The sequence below is a fragment of the Erinaceus europaeus genome, chromosome 11 (assembly GCF_950295315.1).
Source record: "Erinaceus europaeus chromosome 11, mEriEur2.1, whole genome shotgun sequence".
NCBI lineage: Eukaryota > Metazoa > Chordata > Mammalia > Eulipotyphla > Erinaceidae > Erinaceus > Erinaceus europaeus.
The window spans coordinates 44,666,535-44,692,243 of NC_080172.1; the positions used below are offsets into that span (position 1 = coordinate 44,666,535).

A 25,709-nucleotide genomic window follows, 5' to 3' on the forward strand; every position below is an offset into this window, starting at 1 on the left:
GAGATACCTGAAGAAGTAGACTAGGTCAAAATTCCAGAGGTAATTTTCAGAGAAATTTTAGATGAAAATTTCCCTTACCTAGGTAATCCTTAGAACATGCCTATTTTGGAGGTAGATTGATCACCTAGATTCACAAATCCAAAGCAACCAACATCAAGGCATATTATTATAAAATTATCAAAACTCAACGACAAGGAGAAAAATTTTCAGGCTGCTAAGAAAAGGAAACAAGTTACATACAAAGGAAGAAATATCAGACTCTCATCAGATTTTTCTTCACAAACCCTAGAAGCAAGGAGGGAGTGGAATGACACATTCAAGGCATTAAAGGAGAGGGAATTTCAGCCACAAATTTTGTATCCTGCAAAATTATTCTTCAAGTATAAGGGAAAAATAAAGATATTCCCAAGTATTCAAAACCTAAAGGAATTTGCAATCAACCCCACCTTACAAGAAATACTGAATGGAGTCTTACAGGAAAGGAGGAAGCAAAGGAACACACATTCTTAGCAAGGTGAAGAGCAGTAGACAAAACCACAATAAAATAGGAAATAACAACAAGCAAATAGGGACGGAATTAAAAGACAAAGAAGCCCTATCAAATGTTTGTTAATCAAGATCAACTTAAGAAAGACTTTTCTAGATACACAATGCTAGTCACTACACACATGATAACCACAAAACAAAACAGGGAACAGAGATTTACAGGAAACACAAGAAAAATCAGTGAGGATTTCACTACAGAAACTCATCCACACAATTGGTTAGATAGAAATCAATGGGCAAAGACTCAACAATTTAAAATAAACTGAAAACAAAAATCAGAATGGACATAAGTAAACCACATATGTCAACAGCCACCTTAAATGTGAATGGCCTAAATTCACCTGTCAAAAGACTCAGAGTAGCTAAATGGATTAAAGAACAGGATCCATTCATTCTATGTTTTCAGGAAACACACTTCCAAAGAAAAGACAAATGGAAACTGAATATAAGAGGTTGGAGTAAGATGTTCCAAGCTAATAACTCACAAAAAGGGGCAGGGATAACTATTCTATTCTCTGATAAAATAGACTTTCAGGCAAAGAAAGTAATCAAAGATACAGAAGGACATTACATAATGGTTAAAGGATCAATTCAACAGGAAGATATAACCATCATTAATATATATGCCCCCTTGCACCAAAGTAAAAGACTCTGGGGTAGGTGGGGGGAAGAATACAGGTCCAAAAAGGATGACAGAGGACCTAGTGGGGGTTGTATTGTTATGTGGAAAACTGGGAAATGTTATGCATGCACAAACTATTGTATTTACTGTTGAATGTAAAAAAAATAATAAAATAAAAATATATATATGCCCCTAACTTAGGAGCACCCAAATATATAAAACAAACACTTACTGAATTCAAGGGAGACATTGATAGCAACACAAATAATAGTAGGAGATTTCAACACACCACTCACAGCAAGAGACAGAACATCTGGACAAAAAAATCAATAGAGAAATAGTAAACTTAAATGAAACCATAAATGAAATGGAACTAATAGACATATATAGAACTTTCCATCCCAAAAGTAAAGGATACACATTCTTCTCAAGTACACATGGAACATTTACAAAGGTTGACCATATGCTGGGCCAGAAAGACAGTCTAAAAAGACACATAAATATTAAAATTATAAAATGCATCCACTCAGACCATGAAGGCATGAAACTAGAAATCAACCAAAAAAGGAAAAGAAATCTCCCCAAAGCCTGGAGACTAAACAATATGCTGCTGAATAATAAATGGCTCATTGAAGAGATAAAACAAAAATGAAGAATTATCTCAATACCAATGTAAATGAAGAAACCAATTACCAGACCCTATGGGATTCAGTAAAAGCAATGTTGAGAGGGAAATTCATAGCAATAATAATAAACACATTAATAAACAGGAGAAACCATTAGCAAACCATCTAACAACCCACCTCAATCAACTAGAAGTGGAGCAAAAAAAGAACAGTCAGCAGAAGACAGGAAACGGTCAAAATCAGAGCAGAAATCAATGAAGTAGAAAACTAGAAGACCATTAGGAAGATTAATGAAACCAAAAGCTGGTTCTTTGAAAGAATAAATAAAATAGACACCAAGAGACAAAGGAGAATGCTATGGTAAAATCACTCAAAAATTAAAGAGGAGATATTACAACAGATGAGGTAGAGATTCAAAAGATTATGGAAACCTATATGGAACAAAATTTGACAACTTAGAAAAAATGGACACATTCTTAGACTCATACCCACTATCAACCTTGACACAGAGGAAGTAGATAAACTTAACAGCAAATCACTAGTAAAGAAATTGAAACAGTAATCAAAAGCTTACCCAAGAACAAAAGCCTGGGTTCTGGTGGCTATACTAATGAATTATACAAAACATTTAAAGAAGAACTAACACCTATCTGCCTCAAACTCTTCCAGAAAGTAGAAGAAGAGGGAACACTCCTAAATACATTAATGAGGCTAAATCACCCTGATCCCCAAAGCAGGAAAGGACACCACCAAAAAAGAAAACTATAGACCTATATCCCTGATGAATATCAATGCAAAGATCAACAGAATCTTGGCTAATTGAATACAACAACATGCTAAGAGAATAATCCACCAAGATCAAGTGGGGTTCATCCCTGAGAAACAGATGGTTCAACATCCATAAGTCAGTAAATGTAATCATAAAATCAAAACATAAGTCAGTAAATGTATCAGCAAAAGGAAAGATAAAAATCACACAATTCTATCAATCGATGGAGAAAAAGCATTTGAAAAGGTACAACACACATTTATGATAAAGGCCCTCATGAAACTGGGGGTCAAAGGAAAATTCCTTAACATAACAAAGGCTATATATGATAAACCCATGGCCAACATCGTAATCAATGGGGAAAAATTGAAAGCTTTCCCCCTAAAATCAGGAACGAGATAAAAGTGCCTACTCTCACCACTTTTATTCAATATAGCCCTAGAAGTCCTTGCTATCTCAATCAGACAAGAAAGAGATATCAATGGAATCCAAATTGGAAAGGATGAAGTTAAACTCTCATTATTTGCAGATGATATATTTGTATAACTCGAAGATCCCAGAAACTCTGCCAAGAAACTACTGGAATTCATCAATAAATTCAGTAAAGTAGCAGGCTACAAAATCAATACCCATAAATCCATGGCATTTCTTTATGCAAAAGATAGGTCAGAAGAAATGAAACCGAAGGAAGCAATACTATTCACAATTGAGCCAAAGAGATCAAATATCCAGGAATAAATCTAACAAAGGATGTAAAGGCCTTTTTCAAGGAAAGCTATAAGACATTGTTATAATAAATAGAGGATGATGCAAAGAAATGGAAGAAAACCCCCTGTTCATGGATTGGGAGAATAAATATTAAAATGGAAAATTTGCCAAAAGCAATGTATAGATTCAATGCAATCTCTATTAAAATCCCAGTGATGGATGTTGGGCAGTAGTGCAGCAGGTTAAGCGGATGTGGCACAAAGTGCAAGGACAGGTGTAAGGATCCCAGTTCCAGCCCCTGGCTCCCCTCTTGCAGGGGAGTCACTTCACAGGCAGTGAAGCAGGTCTGCAGGTGTGGATATTCCCCCCCCCCGTCTTTCCCTACTCTCCATTTCTCTCTTCTCTGTCCTATCTAACAATGACATCAATAACAATAACTACAACAACAATGAAAAACAACAAGGGCAACAAAAGGGAAAATAAATAAGTAAACATAAAAAATTTAAAAGAAAAAGAAAATCTCAATGACATACATATTTCAAGGAAATTGAACAGATTATTCAAAAATTTGTGTGGAACTCTAAAAAACCACGAATAGCAAAACACTCCTGAAGAAAAAGAAGAGAAATAAAGGCATCACAATATTGACTTCAGGTCAATATTGCTACAAAACAGTAGCAGTCAAAACAGTGTGGTACTGGAACAAAAAAAATGGTCATATGGACCAATGGAACAGGATAGAGAGTCCAGAACTCAATCCATACATGTACAGACACCTCATACAAAGAGGCCAAATCTGCCCATTGGGGAAAAGAAAATCTTTTAAACAAATGGTGTTGGCAGAATTGGACAGCCACATGTAGAAAAATGAAACTAGACCACCAATTAATACTATACACCAAAATGAACTCAAAATGGATCAAAGATCTAGATATCAGACCTGAAAATATAAAATACATAGAAGAACATATTGGTGAAACATTTCATGACATTAACAAAAAAGACATATTTCAAGACTTCACCCCATGGACAAGAGAAACAAAAGCAAGGTTGAACAAATGGGACTATATCAAACTAAAATGCTTCCATACATCAAAAGAAAACTCTATAAACAGGAAACCCAGCAAATGGGAGAACATATTCACACATCATACTTCAGACAAGCACTTGATATCAAACATCTATAAAGAACTCAGTTCAAGAAAAAGAAAAAGAGCAACCCAATAAAAAAGTGGGCAGGGGACATGAACAGACAGTTCTCCAAAGAAGAGATATGCATGGCTCACAGATATATGCAGAAATGTTCTAATTCTCTCATCACCATAGAAATCCAAATTAAAACCACATTGAGATACCACCTCACACCTGTAAGATAAATATTGGAAAGCATGTGGAGAGAAAGAAACTCTAATACACTGTTGGTGGGAATGCAAAATGGTACAACCATTATGGAGAACAGTATGGAAAATCCTTAAGCAAATACAGACGGAAATACCTTACGATCCAGCAATCCCACTCCTAGGCATTTATCCAAAAAAGATAATATCACAAATTCAAAGATATATATGTAACTCCATGTCCATAGCTGCATTATCTACAATAGCAAAAATTTGGAAGCAACCAAAATGTCCCTCCACAGGTGACTGGTTAAAAAGTTATGGGACAAATACTCAATGAAATACTACTCAGCAATAAAAAGACAATTTTACATCCTTTGGGATAAAATGGATGAAACTTGAGAACATTATGCTTAGTGAAATAAGCAAGGAGATAAAGGAAAACTATAGGATGGTCTCACTCATATGTGGAATTTAGAGAACTGAACTCACATACATAAAATAAACCACCAGACACAATACAATCCATATTTAAATTGGGAAAACTAGTTACCTAGTGTGTGGTTACCTAGGGGGTAGGGGGGAGTACACAAACTTTCGGTAGTGGGGAATATATGAAACTCTAGTCCTATCACTATTTAGTTCTATCAATAGTAATACGACATGTGGGGGGGTGGATAGATTTAATATCTCAAGTTTCCTAACTGCCTAGACCATAGCCCTAATCAAAAATACTAGCGTTTGCTAATATTTATCTTAGATTCTCAAAATGACCAAACTCTGATAAGGGGATTGTTTGTGGGTCTCTAGAAATGTATTTGAAAATATAGCTCTGAAAACATCAATCAACTATAGCTTTAGGCCAGACAGGTCAAGACCTTTTGACCTTGTAAGTATTTAAAATACAAAGGGATTCATTTCTCTCTGTCCTATCCAACAGTGACATCAATAACAACAACAATAATTGCTACAACAATAAAACAACAAGGACAACAAAAGGGAATAAATAAATAAATAAATAAATATATTTTTTAAAAGAATCAGGCTTCCAAACCCTACAGGGAAGAAAAGGAACAAAAGAAATTTTAACAGCCACTGTGTTTCAACTCAGGGATTGAGATAACATTGAAATAAACCTGTTAATATCCACAACTGTGAACTCTTTAAGTGCCTTATTTAGACACAAGTAAATCCAGGCAACAATGACCAATGGATTGAAAAGTACTGAGAGAGGGACCTCATAACACACCACATACAATAGTTAAACCAAGAAGAAACACTGGAGAGATGAACCAGCAAAAAAGCCCAGATAACCACTCTCCCCCCAAAAAAGGTAGAAGCAAATAAGAATGAGGAAAAGGTCTAAACACTAATTGAGGAATTAGTAACAGGAGTGAGGAAAGATTTTGCAATAAAGTCAGCAGAAATAGGGAAAACAATAAATGAGACTTGGGAAGAATACACTAAATATCTCAAGGTAATTAAAGAACTGAAAGCTGAAATAGCTGAGCTAAGAGCACAACTTACTGAACAAGCTAATACTGTATCAGAACAGGGTAACAACAAAATAGCTGAGTTACAGAAATCAACAGAGGGGAGAAAGAACAGAGTAAGTGAGGCAGAAAACAAATTTAGCAAGATTGAGGACAAATTAGAGAAAAACTAAGAAAGAAATAAGAGATCTCAAAAAGAGATTAAGAGATTCTGAAAACAACAACAGAGGCATATGGGAAGACCTCAAAATAAGTAATATTTGCATTATTGGCTTACCAGATGAATAAAGAGAGGGAGGGAAGAAAGCATGTATAGGACATAATAGCTGAGAACTTCTCCAGTCTAGACAACATAAAGTACATAAAGATTCAAGGAGTCCAGAGGGTCTCACACAGAATTAACCCAGACTTAAAGACACCAAGACACATCATATTTACAATGAAGAGAAATAAGGATAAAGAAAGAATGCTGTATCCTATAAAAGAAAAATAGTCATCTACAGAGGAAAACCCATAGATTAGCAGCAGATTTCTTCACATAAACACTAAAGGCCAGAAGGGAATGGCATGATATCTATCAAGTGCTCAGTGAGAAAGGTTTTCAGCCAATACTACTGTATCCTACTAAACTGTCATTCAGACTAGATGGAGGCATAGAAACTTTCTCAGACAAGCAACAGTTGAAAGAATCAACTATCACCAAACCTGCCCTGCAAGAAGTTCTGAAAGGTCTCCTATAAACAGTCAGATGACCATAAATAGGCCATATCTCAGAACACTCTAAAACTATGTAAGAATGGGGTTAAAATATCTTCAATATTTGATATCAATAAATTTCAATGGCCTGAATTCACCTATTAAAAGGCATAGAGTAGGAAGATGGATCAGAAAACACAACCCAACCATATGCTGTCTGCAAGAAACCCACCTAACTCAACAAGACAAACACAGACTGAAAGTGAAAGGATGGAAACAGCTATTCTCATAGCTGGCATGATAGACTTTAAAATAAATAAAATTTAAAAAGGTAGGAATGCTCAAAGGATCAATCAAGAGGACTTAACAATTATTAACATCTATGCACCCAATGAAGGCCATCTAAATACATCAAACATCTACTGAAAGAGCTACAGCAGTATATTAACAGCAACACAGTAATAGTAGGGTACATCAACACCCCACTCACTTAACTTGACAGATCATGTAAGCAGAAAATCAATAAGAAATAAAGGAGCTAAGTGAAGCAATGGATAATTGAGAGCTATTGGACAATAGACACCACAGAAATACAATGTATCATGTGAAGCTTCTACCGGAGAGTCCAGTGCTTTATCCACTGTGCTGCCTCCTGGACCACTCACGTGAGGCTTCTATGAACAACTATATGCCACCAATCTATAGACCTGGAAGAAATGGATGAATTCCTACATACCTATACACTTCCAAAGAGGATCTAGAAAATATGAACAGGTCAATCATAGCCAAAGAAGCTGAAGTAGTTATCAAAAACCTTCCAAAGAATAAAGGTCCAGGCACATATGGCTTTCCAAATGAATTCTACAAAATATTCAAGGAAGAGTTAATACCTCTACTTTTAAAACTCTTCCAAGAGATTAAAGATACAGGAACACTCTCTTCCAGCTTTTATGAAGCCAACATCACTTGATACCAAAAGCAGATAGAGATACAACAAAAAAGAAAAGCTACAGACAGATAAACATAGATACTAAAATACTGAAGAAAATTTTAGACAACCAGATACAACAGTATATTAAAAAGGTTGTTTATCATGACCAAGTAGGGTTTATCCCAGGGATGTAGGGTTGCTTTAATATATATATAAATCAATCAGTGTGATGCACCACATCAGCAAAAGGAAAACAAAATACAAATTATTATCTCAACAGATGCAGAGAAAGCCTTTGACAAAATCCAACATCCCTTTATTATCAAAACACTACAAAAGATGGGAATAAATGGAAAATTCCTCAGATTGTGGATTCTTTATATAGCAGACCTACAGCCAACATCATAGTCAATGGTGGAAAACTGGAAGCATTCCCCCTTACATCAGGCACTAAACAGAGATGCCCACTATTACCATTACTATTCAACACAGTGTTGGAATTTCTTGCCATAGCAATCAGGCAGAAGCAAGGAATTAAAATATTACAGATTGGAATAGAAGAAAGGGAATTCTCACTATTTGCAGATGATATGATAGTATACATTGAAAAACCTAAGGAATCCAGCAGGAAGTGCCTGGAATTATCAGGCAATACAATAAGATGTCAGGCTACAAATTAACATAGAAAAATCAATAGCATTCCTTTATGCAAACACTAAGTTAGAAGAAGAAATCCAGAAACCGATCCCTTTTACTATAGCAACAAAAACAATAAAGTATCTAGGAATAAAACTAACCAAAAAAGTGGAAAACTTGTATACTGAAAATTATGAATCACTATTCAAGGAAACAGAAAAAGACAAAAAGAAGTGGAAAGATATTCCATGTACATGGACTGTAAGAATTAACATCAAAATGAATATACTACCCATAGCCATATACAAATTTAATGTAATTCCCATCAAGGTCCCAACAACATTTTTTAGGAGAATAGAATAAATGCTACAAATGTTTATCTGGAACCAGAAAAGACCCTGAATTGCCAAAACAATCCTGAGATGAAAGAACAGGATTATTATAAGGTCATTGTAATCAAACTGTTTGGTACTGGAACACAAATAGACACACTGACCAGTGGAATACAATTGAGAGTCTGGAAGTAAGCCCCCAACACCTGTGGATATCTAATCTTTGACAAAGGTGCCCAGACTATTAAATGGCCTTCAACAAATGGTGTTGGAAAAGTTGGGTTGAAATGAACAGAGCAATGAAACTGAACCACTACATTTCACCAAACACGAAAGTAGATTCTAAGTGGATCAAAGACTTGGATGATATACCAGAAACTTAAATATTTAGGGGAAAATATTGTAAGAAGTATTCTCCATGTAAATCTTAAAGACATCATCAATGAAATTAATCCAATTACAAAGAAGGCTAAAACAAAAATAAACTGATGGGACTACATCTAATTAAAAAGTTGTACAGCAAAAGAAAACACTACCCAAATAAAAAGACCCCTCACAGAATAGGAGATATTTACATGCTGTACATCAGAGAAGAGGCTAATAACCAAAATATATAAAGAGCTCACCAAACTCAACAAGAAAACAAATGACCCCATCCAAAAATGAGGAGAGGACATGAACAAAATATTAAGCATAGCAGAGATCTGAAAGGCCGACAAATATATGAAAACATATTCCAAGTCATTGATTGTCAGAGAAATGCAAATAAAGACAGCAATGAGATACCACTTCACTCTGAGAATGCCATACATAAGAAACAACAGGAAAGCTATCAGTGGAGTGGATGGGACATGGATTCTGGTGGTAGGAATTGTGTGGAGTTGTACCCCTCTTATGATTTTGTCAGTGTTTCCTTTTTATAAATAAAATTTTTTAAAAAAGAAACAATAGTAAGAACAAATGCTGGAAAGGTTGTGGGGTCAAAGGAGCCCTGCTGCATTGCTGGTGGGAATATCAGTTGGTCCAACCCCTGTGGAGAGCAGTCTGGAGAACGAACTCTCAGAAGAATAGAAGTGGACCTACCCTATGACCCTGCAATCCCTCCCCTGGGCATATAACTTAAGAAACCAAACACACTCATCCAAAAAGAATTGTGTACACCTATGTTCATAGCAGCACAATTTGTAATAGCCAAAACCTGGATGCAACCCAGACGTCCAACAATAGATGAGTTGCTGAGCAAGTTGTGGTATATATACACAATGGAATACTACTCAGCTATTAAAAATGGTGATTTCACCATTTTCATCCCATATTGGATGGAGCTTGAAGAAATCATCTTAAGTGAGGTAAGCCAGAAATAGAAGGATGAATATGGGATGATCTCACTCATAGGCAGAAGTTGAAAAACAACATCAGAAGAGAAAATAGCATAACTTGGACTGAAATTGGTTTATTGCACCAAAGTAAAAGACTCTGGGGTGGGTGCTGGGGAGAATTCATTATGTCCTGGAACATAATGGATGAGGACCTTGTGTGGGTTGTATTACTATGTGGAAAACTGGGAAATGTTATGCATGTAAAAACTATTGTATTTACTGTTGACTGTAAAATATTAATCCCCCAATAAAGAAATTAAAAAAAGATATTGTGTTCTTTGGGATAAAGTGGATGGAACTGGATAAGATTATTTTTAGTGAAGCTATTCCACAGCAGAATACTGTGCCCCAGTATGGTTCCGTAGCCTCCATGTCCACTTGGTCGATTCCAAATTATATTCCTCCATGAGGATAATTTCTGGAACCATCCGTTCCACCCCGGTTCCATGGCTGCCAGTTCTTAGCAACATCGCCCCGCCAGATATTCGTCGGGATGCGGCATCATCTAAGTTCATTTCCCACGTCTATGCTCGACCGGACCTGCCAATATACATGGATATCTTTGCCCACCCTGTTCAATGCTTGACGTCTCGTCATCCAATCTGGTCCCCTTCGCCTACACTGTTCCAGACTCTTGGAAACAGAGTTGGCAGTCAGCTGAGGTAAAGAACAAACACCTCATCACAGACCCCTGTAAGCGTCAACCCGGCTTTGACCTAGCACGTTATGATTGGGCCCTCCTCAATCGCTATCGAACAAGCCATGGCTGGTGTGCTGCTATATTCCATCGCTGGGGAGCCAGAGATGACCCGAACTGCCCCTGCGGCTACAGACAGACTATGACCCACATAGTCAACGACTGCCACCCCTCCAGATTCAAAGGAGGTCTTGAAACTTTACATCAGGCTCAACCTGGACTTCTGGCTACGGAAGAAGGGCAAACGCTAGAAGAAGAAGAAGTGAAGCAAGTAAGGAGATGAAGGACAACTCAGAATGGTTTCACTCAGATGTGAAATATAGACAATTGAGTTATCCGAATGTGAAAAAAGCAAAATGTCAACCTATTTCCAAGACAGTGGGAGAAGTATAGCTGTTGTCTATGGGGTTTGGAATCAGGACAGAGACCTTTGGTGACGGGAGTGGCAAAAAAAAAATTAATTAAAAAAAGTTACAGGTACTAGATACAGGTTAGGGTTTAGGGTACTGGGCACAGGTATACAATTGTATAAAAGCAAAAGGCAATTACAGGATGATTTTTTTTTTTTACCAGAACACTGCTTAGTTCTGGCTGATGGTGGTACAAGGGATTGAACCTGGGACTTCAAGGCCTCAAGTCTCTTTGCAAAACCATTATGTTACCTACCCCACACTCAAGAGGCAATTATATAACTGAGTAAAAGTGATTTATAGCCCTCTAGGATTTGACTTAGACCTAATAGGCCTGGGATACTAGTGAAGGGTCTACAGAAGGCATCATAAATTCTCTAATTGACCAGACTTAGACTAAATAAGCTTGGCAAATATACTAGAAATACCCAAAGAAGGCAGACTCCCTAAACCTAATTCTGGTTGGATACAAGAAGTGACACTCAATGTTTTAACAACTGGTAGAAAGTATAAAGTCATCAAATAAAGAAAGGATTATAAAAGCTGGATAAGGGCAAGAGACTGGCTCACTTAATAATGGCCTTTTTGGTCAATACCAGACCACCCTGTCATCTTGGGCCCTACTTAGAAAATCCTTCGATTCCCATATAAATATGATGAGCCTAGATCTCTACGAGATCCCTTTCTCTACCATTACTGATCAACTTCAGCATAGGGCTATAAAGTAGCAATGGTTGGGACTCCCTTACTCTCTGAAAGGAGGCTGGGCCCCCCTACCCTGTCACTTAAATATGACTCGTCCAGAAATGAGTGAAGCCTAGAAAGTTCCTAGCTATGACTATGAACTTTGAGCTCAGACTGACAGGCACTCAGAGGTCACACAGGCTCCTGTGTTGAATGTATACGGGCCCTCAGTCAGGTAGATGGGGTAAACACTTAATTTTATTCATAGATTTGCTTCAAGATTGGGACGTACACTCTGCCCTAATCCAACTTTTTAGCCCTATTCTCAACTCCGACCGGTCTTTGACACCCAAAATAATTTTGGTCTGTACACCCAGCAGGGAAGAAATGATGGAGGGAGATAACCAGAGGGCTCTGAACTCTAGCTCCATCAGAACCCAGAGAGAGAAGAGGGAAAAAGGAAGAATATTTGGATGTAGTAATAGGTGTAGGTGTGGGAAGAGAAGATGGGACCATGGGAAAAAATGGGCAAATATTTACAAATATAGACAGATAGTTGTAGAAATAATAGTTAATTCATACCTGCAACCTTGGAAGAACTACTATAGTTTCCAATGGAGAGAATGGGGATATAGACTTTGTGGTGGGAATGGTGTGGAATTATCCCCATTATCTTATAATTTTGTAAATCACTGTTAAATCACTAATAAAATTAAAATATAAGAAGTCATTACCTTCCAGCCATGACATCATCTCCCCAGACAATAACCTGGGTCCACCTGCATATCAGATGTCAGGCTCAGGCAAAAACTAATAAAGTCATGGGCCCTTTGGAATATACCTAAAATAGACTTACTAGCTATTTCCAAAATGGAGACCCCAAATCTTCATCTGCAATACTCCAGCCTTTAGGTTTATGATTGATCAACAATTTGTATGGCTTTATATGTTAACTCTTTTTCAGCCACCAGGTTCCAGGTGCTAGCATAATGCCAACTGAACTTCCTTGGACAGATGACCCCATCCAGTGTGTCCTGGAGCTCTGCTTCCTCAGAGCCTTGTCCCATTAGGGAAAGAGAGAGACAGGCTGGGAGTATGGATCGACCTGTCAACACCCATGTTCAGTAGGGAAGCAATTACAGAAGCCAGACCTTCCGCTTTCTGTACCCCATGGTTACCTTGGGTCCATACTCCCATGGGGTTAAAGAATAGGAAAGCTATCAGGGGAGGGGATGGGATATGGAGTTCTGGTGGTGGGAATTATACCCCTCTTATCCTGTGGTCTTGTCAGTATTTTCATTTTATAAATAAATAAAATTTAAAAATCACTACCATATACTCAGAATTATATACATTTGATGTAATCATTGCTTCTAGGAATTTATGATAGCTAGGCTAATTCTGAATAACTGATATTGTTTTTTAGAGAGAGTGAACACTACTCTGTCATTAGTGATAGTCTATTTATTTATTTTTTCTTATTGCCTTACAGTTCCAGGGACTGAAATCAGGACTACAGACATGCAGAATATTTCCTCTGCTATTAAGCCACCTCTCTGTTCCTGACTCCCCACTAATTCAGCTTAGAAGTTACTCTGTCTTCATGGTATTTGATGCCCTTGAGAAATGTAATACAATGTCAACACCTTCAAGTTAAGTTCTACTGTTGACATTGTATTACATTTATTATCCCACTTGATTCTCCTAAATACAGCTAAAGGTTGAACTAGAAGTTTAGATAGGTTTTCACCAAACCAAGTAATGTCCATTTTATTATGAATCAATTTGTGACTCAGAAGGATGTGGGGGCCAAGGGCAGGAGGATCTCTGGCTATAAGAGATGCCAAGGACACACTTTATGGGGAGTGGAGGCTGAATCACTGAAGATGGGAAGGTATTGCTTCTGAGTCTGAAGTGCATGTTGGGAGAGTCCTATAAGCACTTAAGTCTGATCTGGGAGATAGCTGTGGGAGGTTTGAAAACCAGGTCAGAGGGGAGTCGGGCTGTAGTGCGGCGGGTTAAGTGCAGGTGGCACAAAGCACAAGGACCGGCATAAGGATCCCGGTTCGAACCCCGGCTCCCCACCTGCAGGGGAGTCACTTCACAGGCAGTGAAGCAGGTCTGCAGGTGTCTATCTTTCTCTCCTCCTCTCTGTCTTCCCTCCTCTCTCCATTTCTCTCTGTTCTATCCAACAACGACAACAACAATAATAACTACAACAATAAAACAAGGGCAACAAAAGGGAATAAATAAATAAATAAATATTTTTAAAAAAGAAGAAAACCAGGCCAGCATTTTATAAGGTAAAATGTCATGGCAAATCCTCAGCAGGTGGGCACTGAAGGAGCAAATGTAAGAGAACTTTGAGTTTTCTCTAGAAAAGTTGAGAGGTCGCTACTTCTGGTAGAAGAACTCATCAAATTGTTTTTCAAGCATTTTTGACCATAACCCACAGAGAGAAAACAAAACCCCCAAAGATGGAAATAACACATCTAATTTATATACAGTAGATGAAACCAAAGTCAAAGGACAAATTTTACATGTTCTACATACCACACAGTCTACCTAAATTGACAAAAGGGCATTTGGAAATACTGAAATAAAATGTTAGATTAATGGGGTGAGTGATTGAACATTTGGTAGAGCAAACATTTCACAATGTGCAAAGATCTGAATTCAAGGCCCTAGTCCCCAGCTGTAATGGAGAAAGTTCATGAGTGGTCACACAGTGTTACTGGTATCTTTCTGTCTCTATGCACTAAATAAAGAAAAATTAAATACTTTTAATAATTTAATTGTCCTAAAATCACGAAAGGGTTGCATAGTGCCACATTGTTTACCTGCACAAATTCCCACTAAAAGTCGTGCCACAATGATCATCTCAAATGACTTGGCAATTTTACTACATCCCATTAGGATGGAAGGTATGATGGAGAAGATGTTGTTGAACAGCAAGGCCCCCTTTCTGCAGAGGAAACAAATGTGATTTGGTCTAGTATAAGGATTCACTTGATACATTTTTTTCTACATTGGGGGTTTAATGATTTACAGTCAACAGTAAAATATAGTAGTTGGTTATGTAATATCTCTCAGTTTTTTGCGTAACATCCTAATCTCTAGATCCTTCTCCACCATCATGATCCAGGACATGAACACTTCCCTCTGCCCCAGAGTCCTTTACTTTGGTGTAAAATATCAAATCCAGTCCAAGTTCTGCTTTGTGTTTATCCTTCTGTTTTTATTTTTCAAATATTTCAAGAATTCACTCAATATTTAATGAATATTCACTGAATGTCTACTTGGTTCAAACAGTGGACTTTGTTGTGGTGTTTGATACTGTCACCTAAGACTGACAGATGTCAAGTACATGACCTGGAATAGAATATTCCCTGTGGGTGGCAGATGGCAATGGCCACAGACCAAGGGACAGCAGTAATGAGGAGTGGGGGAAATAGGTCACATTTTACAGTGTAGTAAAAGGCATTTCAAATCAATTACAGTGTTAGTGCTCTTGTAAAGCAAAATAGGGAAGGAAGAAAACTATAGTCTAACTTGACTTATCAACATAGACACAGAAAACCTAGCTGAAATGTTCTACAATTAAGATTAAAATATCTTAATATCAAAACATTCACAGCATCAGAAAACTGAGGGGAGAGAAATTAATTATTATTTAGTGGGACCAAATATCAGTTATTAGATCACAAACCAGAGACTGGGCGTTATCTGTTCTCACTACTGGAGAAATAGCTAAACCTATATTCTGGCTTTGACTCTTGAGCTAGCTGGGTCTGTGGTCAAGAACCAGTGACTTGACCTCACCTGGCCCTCCATATGCTCATCAGTGAAGGGGAGGGGCTGGATGTGAGAAGCACTTGAATTCTGTTTCCAAGGCTGTTATCTACTGGTCCTGGAATTTACACAGGCCAGGGTGAAGTCCTTTCATGTCCATCAGGAACAGCATCATAAACCCTCTTGTGGGCCTCTATAGTACATTGCCCTCAATGTAGAACAGCAATGGTAGAAACTGCCCCATTCTCTGAATAGAGGCTAGATCAACATGCTCTATCACTCGAGGAAGACTAGTTTTAAAATTAGTGAAGCCTAGAAAGTTCCTAGCTATGACCATAGAATGTGAGTTCAGACCGACAGAGATGCAAAGGTTGCACAGGCTCCTGTGCTAAATTCTTATTTAGCATTTAGACATGGGCCCTAGGCCAGAATGACGGGATTTACAGTTAATAATATTTATATACTTTTCCCATATTTGGGAGCTACTTTCTGCTCTGATTCAGTTTTCTAGTCCCATTCTTAACTCAGAAACTATCTTCTCAGACAATACTTTTAGTCTACCTGCATATAAGTCGTTGGGCTCAGGCAAAAATTAGTAAAGTCACGGGCTCCTTGGAATATACCTAAAATAGATTTCTTAGCTTCTTCCAACATGAAGACCACAATCTCATGTGCTCTATTCTTACGTTTAGGTTCCTGATTATTAAACATTTTGTTCTACTTTATATATTAATGCTTTTCAGACACCAAGTTGCAGATACTACCATAGTGCCAACCTGACTTCCTCTGACAGACAACCCTGACCTTACCAATGTGTCCTAGAACCCCACCTCTCCAGAGCCCTACTCACTAAGGAAAGATATAAACAGGCTGGGGGTATGGATTGGCCTGTTAATGCTCGTGTCCAGTGTAGAAGTAATTACAGAACCCAGATTTTTCTCCTTCTGTACTGCCTGCCTAAAAATCTTTGGTCCATACTCCCAAAGAAAAATGAATAGGGAATCATCCAATGGAGGGGATGGGATATGGAACCCTGGTGGTGGGAATTATTTGGAATTGTATACCTCTTATCCTACAATCTTGTTAATTATTATTAAATAACTAATAAAAAAATCACCCCTCCACAATCTTCACAAGATTAATTTTAGTCACATCAGAGTCTTATATGAGTTTATTTTGCATGTCATTTAATCCCAAGGTAAAAGAAAAGGGCAGGCAGTTTTGTGTCACTTTACAAGGCAAAGTTCAAGAACACTATGCTATGACCAATGTTGTGGCTATTATCTTGGCCATGTCATTCTGATTTTGACTCTTCTAAAAGCAAAGAAGAGATAAGAGCTTAAATTTGGTTTTTGAAACAAAAACACTGGAAGGCATGAGAGAAAAGAAAATGGCTGTGAATTTTAATCACTGATACACTCTGCTCATGGAAGATATCATAGGCCCACCCACCCCATTTTCAGCTCTTAAGGCCCTGCTTTGGTCCTCAAACCCTTTGGCTTACTTCTCAGAACCACAATAGAAAAACAGAAATCACCTCTGTGATTAGTTTTACAATAAGGATTTCAAGGTTAAGCCAACATTTGCTTCTGTTGTTGCTGAGGTTTCAACAACTGCTCCCGGCTGGCTTTTTCATACAGGAGAATATGGGGTGTGGGATAAGAAGCCACAGCACTGAAACTTCCTTCAGTGCAATGGAAGCTGGGCTTAAACCTGGATCACATGCATGGTAAAGCAGGTACCATCTTAGATGAGTTATATTTTATTGGTTCAAGTCATAGTTTTTGTTTTTTCCTCTTAATTCTATTATCATTTTATTGAGGAAATGTTAGTTTACAGAGTTTTTGTCACAAGGGTATATTTTCACATTTTCCCAGAATAGGTATCATTACATCTCATAACAATTCTAAACTACTCTCTGAATTTGGGTAGTTGAAAATTCACCTTCCTTTACCTGCCAAGTTTATCCACCAAGGGGCCAACCATGAAGGATCCAATGAGGCCCCCAAAGGGGAACATGGAAACAGACACAGACCACAGCAAAGTCAAGGTATACGGAAGCAGGATTTCACCATATCTGTCATAGTAGGTCTCATTATAAAACTGCTTCATGATCTGGGAAAAGAAAAGAAAAGAAAAAAAAACTACAATAGCAAATGAACTTGACTGACAGGAAGAACAATATAAATTATTAGGTTGGGGGCAAGGCAGTGGCACACTTATGGAGCACATATGCTACAAGGTTCAAGGTCTCAGTTTTAAGCCCCTAGTCCCCAGTTGTAGGGGGGAAGTTTCATAAGCCATGAAGCAGTGCTTCAGCCCCCCCTTTCACTTTTTCTTTCTCTCTCCAGGGAGCAAACTCTTCTCTGATTTTGTTTCCATCCATCCATCCATCCATCCATCCATCCATCCATCCATCCATCCATCCATCCCTAGGTTATTCAGTGACATAACAAAGTTTATCACTAGGAATTGGCTTGCAGCAGCCTGAGAAGGGGCAGTAAGGCCTCTGATAGGCACTCTGCCAGGAATCGCAGCATCAGGCAGGATGGTTGTAGTCTGCCCCCTCTGGTGCCTCTATAAACCTCGAGGCTGCAGAAGAATAGCACCCCCTCCTGGATGCCAGTCATCTGTGTGTCTGGCTCATGAGACTTGGGAATCTGGTTCCTACTCACACCCATGCCTGTAAGACCTTCTTGGGTCTTTGCTGTGTGTCCCTTATGTGTCTTCCTACTCTTCCCTGGAGAACCAGCTGTGTGTGCAATACCCTGTCGGCCATGCCCCAATCCACCTATCTGTCCCCTTGTTTATTGGAGACTGTATCTTGCTCACCACAGAGACTTACTTCAGCAGGGGAGTTGATGGAAGCCACATTGTACCCATACTGGAAGGATGACCCAAAGGCAGCAACCAGTGTGGCCAGGGCAAGCGTCAGAGTCAGCCTCTGAGGGGGGAGAGATCATGACTGAGGTCAGGAAGGGGCCTGGGGTTTCCTATAGACTCCTGACTCACTTCTCAGTCTTACAGAAAGGAGTGTGAGAACTTGAAGACCCAGAGTCTTACCTGCTTTATTTATCTGAGACCTGCCTTCCTCCTGTCCCACTTGGGGCAGGATTCCTAGACTCAGTACTTCGGTGTTTAGGGCTGGGGTTCTTTGTCTCAGGAGAGTAGTCCTGTGTGCTTTGTAGGAACTCCCCTTCCTGCAACTCTGACAACCCTAATGTCCCCAGGCATTGTTGAATATTCTACCTACTCCAACACTCCATTTGATGTCTGAATTGCTTCTGTGATATTCCTGCCATGTGACACACTTGCCAACTATAGCTGATATACTCAAATACTGTCAAAAAGACACATTCCTCCATTAAAGATCAGAGATAATGTAAACATTTTAATTTAGGGTCACATGTTAATTTTCATTTAGCCCCTGGACTTTGGCTAAAATAGGCTAAAGCTACATATAGATTTGTGGAGTGTGTGTGTGTGTGTGTGTGTGTGTGTGTGTGTGCTGGAATTTCACTGATCTGAGTTGTTTTCAGATAGAGAGAGGGAAAGATACAGAATCCAAACTTTCTCCTGTGTTAAGAGGAGCCTGGATGATATGCACGAGAAAAAAGTGTACTATCCAGGTGAGATATCATGTCAGCCCTTATGGGTACTCAGACACATTGTGTGACTTTTTTTTTGACACTTTAGGAAACTGAATTCTCACTTAAGAAATCTTTAACAAGGAGAGGAAACACATTATTAAAGTAGTGAAAGGGGGAAACAAAAAGTGAAGTGTTTTTTTCTCCATCATAAGGGTTCACCATTCTAGGCTGACTTTTTTTCAGGTATAAGGAGAAAGAAGCCTAGGGAGATATCATAATACAAAAATACTTTCATGCCTGAGGCTATGAAGTCCCAGATTCAATCCACAGTATCACCATAAGCCAGAGCTAATCAGTGCTTTGGTTTAAAAAAAAGGAGGGGGGGGAGAAGAAGGGAAAGAGATTGAGGGGGATAGATGATAGATAAATAGATGATAGAGAGGCACCATAGCACTGAAGCTTCCCTCACTGGCTCTTAGGGTTGCATGCATGGCAAAGCTGGTATAGTATACTCCTAGGTGAGTTATCTCACTGACCCAAGGTAAATGATTTGTTTAACTTTATATTATAGAACAAAGAGTAATTGAGAGGGAAGGGGATAGAGAGGGAGAGAGACATCTACAGCACTGCCTCACCTGTGAAGCTTCACTATGCTGTAGGGACTGGGGGCTTGAACGCAGGTCCTTGCATGTGGTAACACATGCACTTAACCAGATGTACCTCAAGAGATCTATTTTTAACTTTACCTCTGCTCCTGTCTAGTTCATTTCTTCCATTTTCAGATTTCATCTTTAAATGAAGCTATATAGTATGTACCTCAGCTATTGAAATGATTATGAAAGTGTTAGCCATAGAGGTGACCCAGCCATAGAGGTGACCCATAATGGGGGCAAGAGTCTGGATGTGCAACTCGTACTCCTTCATTCATGTATAGTATAAACATCAATCAGTAGGTTCTAGGAAGCAGTGACATTATGCAAGATGATATATAAGAAAAGTCAGTTTGACCACAGGCTGTTTTATATCTATACTTAAGTTCCTTACAGCAGATATCTAGTTAGTCATCATTGAACTTCCCAGTAAAGACCCCAAACATTCTAAATCAAACAATCACTTTTTAAAAACCATTTATTCATTATCCAAGCTTCTTTTATTAGTTCAAGGTTGGGGCCCAGATTCTTTCCTGGTAGTCAAATGAGACATGGCAAATGACCCTTACATGTATATCTCTGGGATGTGGCAGGAAGCCAGAGTTCACAGAGAAACCCCACACAGACATGGGGAGAGCAGTGGCTTCCACAGGGCAATTGATTGCTTTCTCTCATTAATTAGTGTTAAAAGAAAATAAGAATCAGTATCCAAGGTCCTGTCAGGGTGCCCTGTTCATGGCCCTTTAGGGAGCTGAGGTTGATGCATTTTCCCCAGGCATTGCTGCCTCACTTAGAGAAGGTGTCTTGAGAGGTCAGTGAGGAACAGGATAGGCAGAGCATCCTCAGTCACCCAGACTGCTGTGGTGCCCAGAGACAACAGAAATGTCAGCTGTCCTCTCAGGAGCAGGAATAGGACCTGCAAGGACCACTGCTCAAGAGCAAAATGTCAGTGAACTTCACCTTCTGCCCCTCCCTTCACCAGTGAATGAACAAATGGGTGATTCAAAATGAGAGATCACTAGGTAGGCTATCTGCACTGCCATGTACTTTACCCAGGTTTGAGCCAGGGCACCACAAGCTTCCAAGAAAACTTCCAAGATCTCTCTCCATCTCCCTCTCCCTCTCCCTCTCCCTCTCCCTCTCCTCTCCCTTTTTCTAAATGAAAAAAAAAGTGGGGCAGATAAGTGAAATTGTGTGACAGGCTGAAGTTCTACCAAAGGAATCTTAAAACAATTAGACAAATAGGCAACCCAGGAGGAAGTTTCTGGTAGAAGACAGTAGAGCCTCAGATAAGGCTGCATGTTCAGGAGTAGGTGGCTCTGGTCCCCAGTCTCTCCTTAGCCTCCACCACAACCTGAGCCAAAGGAGATGCAGATAATAGGAAGGGGTGAGAATATGCCTAAGTGCAGGTGACTCCCAGGCTACTGTTCTATTCCCTAGGACAGAGGGGGCCCCACAATGTAGGTACAGGACTCCAGATCTTTACTGATTCTCTTACATGCTGATTACCCCAGGTATAGAGTGTTCTAGGTGCTAAAGAGATAGTTAAGAGCAAAACAGAGGTATAGCTATGGAGTAGCAGCAGCCACATTCTGTTTTCCTTGCCAACTAAGAAAAGAAACGTAAATCACCCAAAAACTCAACAAAATTCAACCAAGACTTCTTCAAAAACTCACCAATTTAGTGGCTGAAAGGTTGTAAGATGTAAAGCAGGACAAACTGTTTAATAAGCAGGAACCCAAAGGTAGGCATAGACTGGATGGAACTTCATGTGGGAAGAAGTTAGGATGCCTATTTTAGGTGTGACAAAAGGGGCCCATGTCTTCAGTGATTTTTTTTGCCTAAGCCTGAAAGCTAACATGCAAGTGGACTAAATCTGGTAAGATGATGTCAGAGTTGAGAATAGGACTGTAAAGCTGGATTAGGGCAGAGAGTAACTTTTTTTTTCTTCTTTGTTTTAATTTTTATTTATTCCCTTTTGTTGCCCTTGTTGTTTTATTGTTGTAGTTATTGTTGTTGTCATTGTTGGATAGGACAGGGAGAAATGGAGAGAGGAGGGGAAGACAGAGAGGAGGAGAGAAAGATAGACACCTGCAGACCTGCTTCACCGCCTGTGAAGCGACTCCCCTGCAGGTGGGGAGCCGGGGTTTGAACCGGGATCCTTATGCCGGTCCTTGTGCTTTGTGAGTAACTTTCAAACATGAGGAAAATATATAAATATCATTAACTGTTTACCTCACTGATCTGACCTAGGACCCATATATATTCTATATTTAGCACAGGAGTCTCTGTAACCTCTGACTCTCTGTCAGTCTGAGCTCACAGTACATGTTAACAGCTAGGAACATTTTAGGCTGCATTTCAGACACTACCATAACACCATCCTGACTTCCCTGGGCAGATGATCTTATCAGTGTGTCCTTGAACCTCACCTCTCCAAAACCCTATCCAACTAGGGAAAGACAGAAATAGGCTGGGGGTGTGAATAGCTCTGCCAACATCCATGCCCAGTGGAGAAGGCAGATCTTCTACTTTCTGCACCACATATAGAATTTCCGTACTCCCAGAGGGACAAAGAATAGGGAAGCTTTCAATGGAAGAGGTGGGAAATGGAACTGTGGTGGTGAGAACTGTATGAAATTGCACCACCATTATTTTACAATCTTGTTAATCATTATTAAATCAATAATAATAAAAAAGCTCACCAAGTCACAGGTGATTACAGACAAGGACTCATGGACAGAAGGGAAGGTGAGGGAGAGATTTCAAGGACTAAAAGGCCATATTCAGGAATTGCCGGCACTAGACTGGGAGTTTGGCAGATGAGGCTCACCACTTCCGGGTCTGTTTAAAATTTAAAAAATAAATAAAATAAAGTCAACTAAGCCACAGGGGAGTACAGACACATGTGACTTGTGGACAGAAAGGGGGAAGGGGGTGAGTGAGTGATTCCCAGGACTAAAAACCAGTGCTCAGAGATGGCAGACACCAAATTAGATTGGTGGCTGGGACATACCACTTCTGAGTCTGAGTTTAAACAACAAAAAGGCTGTTAAGAAGGGGGAAAATCATGTAAAAACTCACCAATTTACAACTGTAACTTCTTGAATCTCCTTTCTGTTGTCCCACAGAGGACGGAACAGCAATAGGAAGACCCTATATTGACATCAAGTTCAGAGAACTGAACTGATGACTCAGGATAAAATCTACTTTCCTAGTGGTCCAGATGAATGGCTATGGAGTAAGAGACTTTTCATATTGTTCTCCTGATAAAATAGGAAAATCAATTGCAAACCCAACAAAATACAACCAGGGTCTTCAGAAACTCAACAAATTTCTGAAGGTGAGTACAGACTGTGGCCAGTTCTAAGAGATTCTTACAACTCAAGAAGCCATACTTAGTGAGAGCTGGCTCCAAACTAGAAGTGAAACAGCCAAATACTTTACCAGGAGTGGAAGAAGACCAAGGATAGCAATTCAGTTCCTTTTTAGAGCTCATTTCTCTCACACCAGTGCCTATCAATTGAATGCTTGGCAGAATATAGATTTATTGACTATATAATGGGGGAGAGAATTTTGGGGTCCAACCTTAATTTATATTACTAAAATATTTCCTTTTATGAGTCTCTGTTTTCTTTTCTTATCTCTGTTATACCTCTTATAGATCTTATATTCTCTTTAATCCCTTATCTCTCCATCTTTATTTTTGCCAGAGCACTGCTCAGGTCTAGTTGATGGTGGTATGGGGCATTGAGCCTGGGACTCTGGAGCCTTGGGAATGAGAGTATTTCTGCATGACCACTAACTATGATATCAATCCTCCCCCTGTTTTATCACTAGGCATGAGTGAGAGATTAAGCTGAAAAAACTACTTATAGCAGAGCCCTCTGATTGGCTCAGGCTCTCATGGCCCACAGGGACTCACAGACAAAACACCAGCAGCAAAACTTGGGTTAACAGCTGTGTGCTCAGAGATTGAGGTAAAACAAAAACAACTGTTAAATTTACAACTGTGAACTCTTAAGTAACTTACTTAGACACAAGCCAATCCAAACAAGTACAATCAATGGATTGAAAAGTAGAGGAGGGAACCTTCAAGACTATAGAAGCTGTACTCAGCATAAGAAGGTGTCATCTTGCTTTTCTAATAATCCAATTCTCTCTTCAATTTGAGCACAAGAGACCCTATCTCCCATCTTTCAAAAGCTTCTGTGCCAACATTAGACTAACAGCTCCAGCCATTCCTGAAACACACCAAAGGCGACCAGCTTCAGGGAATCAGGAACCAAATCACACCACATATAGACAACAACACCTAGGACGCATATTTCTTTTTTTTTTTTTCTTTTTTTAAAAATATTTATTTTATTTATTTATTCCCTTTTGTTGCCCTTGTTGTTTTATTGTTGTAGTTATTATTGTTGTTGTCGTTGTTGGATAGGACAGAGAGAAATGGAGAGAGGAGGGGAAGACAGAGAGGAGGAGAGAAAGATAGACACCTGCAGACCTGCTTCACCGCCTGTGAAGCGACTCCCCTGCAGGTGGGGAGCCGGGGTTCGAACCGGGATCCTTATGCTGGTCCTTGTGCTTTGCGCGGACGCATATTTCTAAAGACACCAAACATCACAGTCAAACTTAAAAGAAGCACTGCAGAAATGAACCAGGACAAATCCTAACTCAGAAAAATTCTAACAAGCTAGAAATAAGTAAGAATGAGCTCAACATCCAAACACTAAATGATTCAATAATCACAGGAGTGAGGAATTTATTTGAAGATAATATCATCAGAAATGGACAAACAAAAAATGAGAATCTGGAAGAAAATGTGAACTGTCTTAGCTAGAGAGCTGAAAGCTGAAATAGATGAGTTAAGACCACAACCAGCTGATCAAGATAATACAGTCTCTAAACAGGGTAACAAAATAGTTGAACTACAGAAAAATGTTCAGGGAGTGAGAACAGAATGATTGAGGAAGAAAACTGAATTAGCAAGATCAAGGATGAAGACCAAGTAATAAAGAGTTATAAAAGAGATTAAGAGATAAAGAAAAAAAACAACAGAGACATATAGGATGACCTCAAAATAAAATATTCACTTTATTACCTTGCAAGAGGAAGAAAGAGAGAAAGGGGAATAAAGCATTTTATAATAGCAGAATAATAATAGCAGAAAACTTCCTGACTATAAACAACATAAGGACATAAAGATCTAAGAATCCAAGAGTCCCAAATAGAATTTACCCACACACAAAGGCACCAAGACACATCATGTTTATAATAAAAGGGAATAAGGATAAAGAAAGGATTCTGAAGGATTCAATAGAAAAACAGAGTCACATACAGAGAAAAACCCATAAGATTAGCAAATTTCTCTACATAAACTCTAAAATCCAGAAGAGAATGGCACAATACCTATGGAGTGCTCAACAAGGAAGGCCTGTAACCAAGACTATTGTATCCTGCTAAACTTTCAATCAGATTATATGGAGGCATAAAAACCTTCTCAGACAAGCAAGAGTTGAAGGAATCAGCTATCACCAAGCCTGCCCTGAATACCTCAGATTTACAAGATGATTAAGTTCTGGAACTGGGCCTAACCTTTTCAAGGAGCTCTAAAAATATATGTGCATATATAGCTTTTTAAACATATAGGTCAGCTACAATTTTAGGCCAAACAGATCCTGACCATTTGGCCTTATCAGTAGCTAAAATACAAAGATGTTCAGGCACAAAACAAAGTGGTGTCTAGTATGTTACTATAGATGCTAACCATTGAATTAGTGTAGAAAACAAACTCCCAACTAACCTGGT

General features: G+C 38.9%; 1 protein-coding gene across 3 annotated transcripts in view; it reads right to left on the bottom strand.

Annotated features, from left to right (window-relative positions):
• The window catches only part of SLC2A5 (solute carrier family 2 member 5), a 149,779-nt gene that overhangs the window by 9,441 nt on the left and 114,629 nt on the right, over positions 1-25,709 (bottom strand). For all 3 annotated transcript variants that reach the window (XM_060201422.1, XM_060201423.1, XM_007534160.3), the window contains 3 exons: positions 18,504-18,602; positions 17,613-17,773; positions 14,707-14,831 (listed from right to left, as the gene is read on the bottom strand). In XM_060201422.1, the coding sequence (XP_060057405.1) occupies positions 14,707-14,831; positions 17,613-17,773; positions 18,504-18,602 (385 nt within the window). The remainder of the gene's footprint in view (positions 1-14,706; positions 14,832-17,612; positions 17,774-18,503; positions 18,603-25,709) is intronic.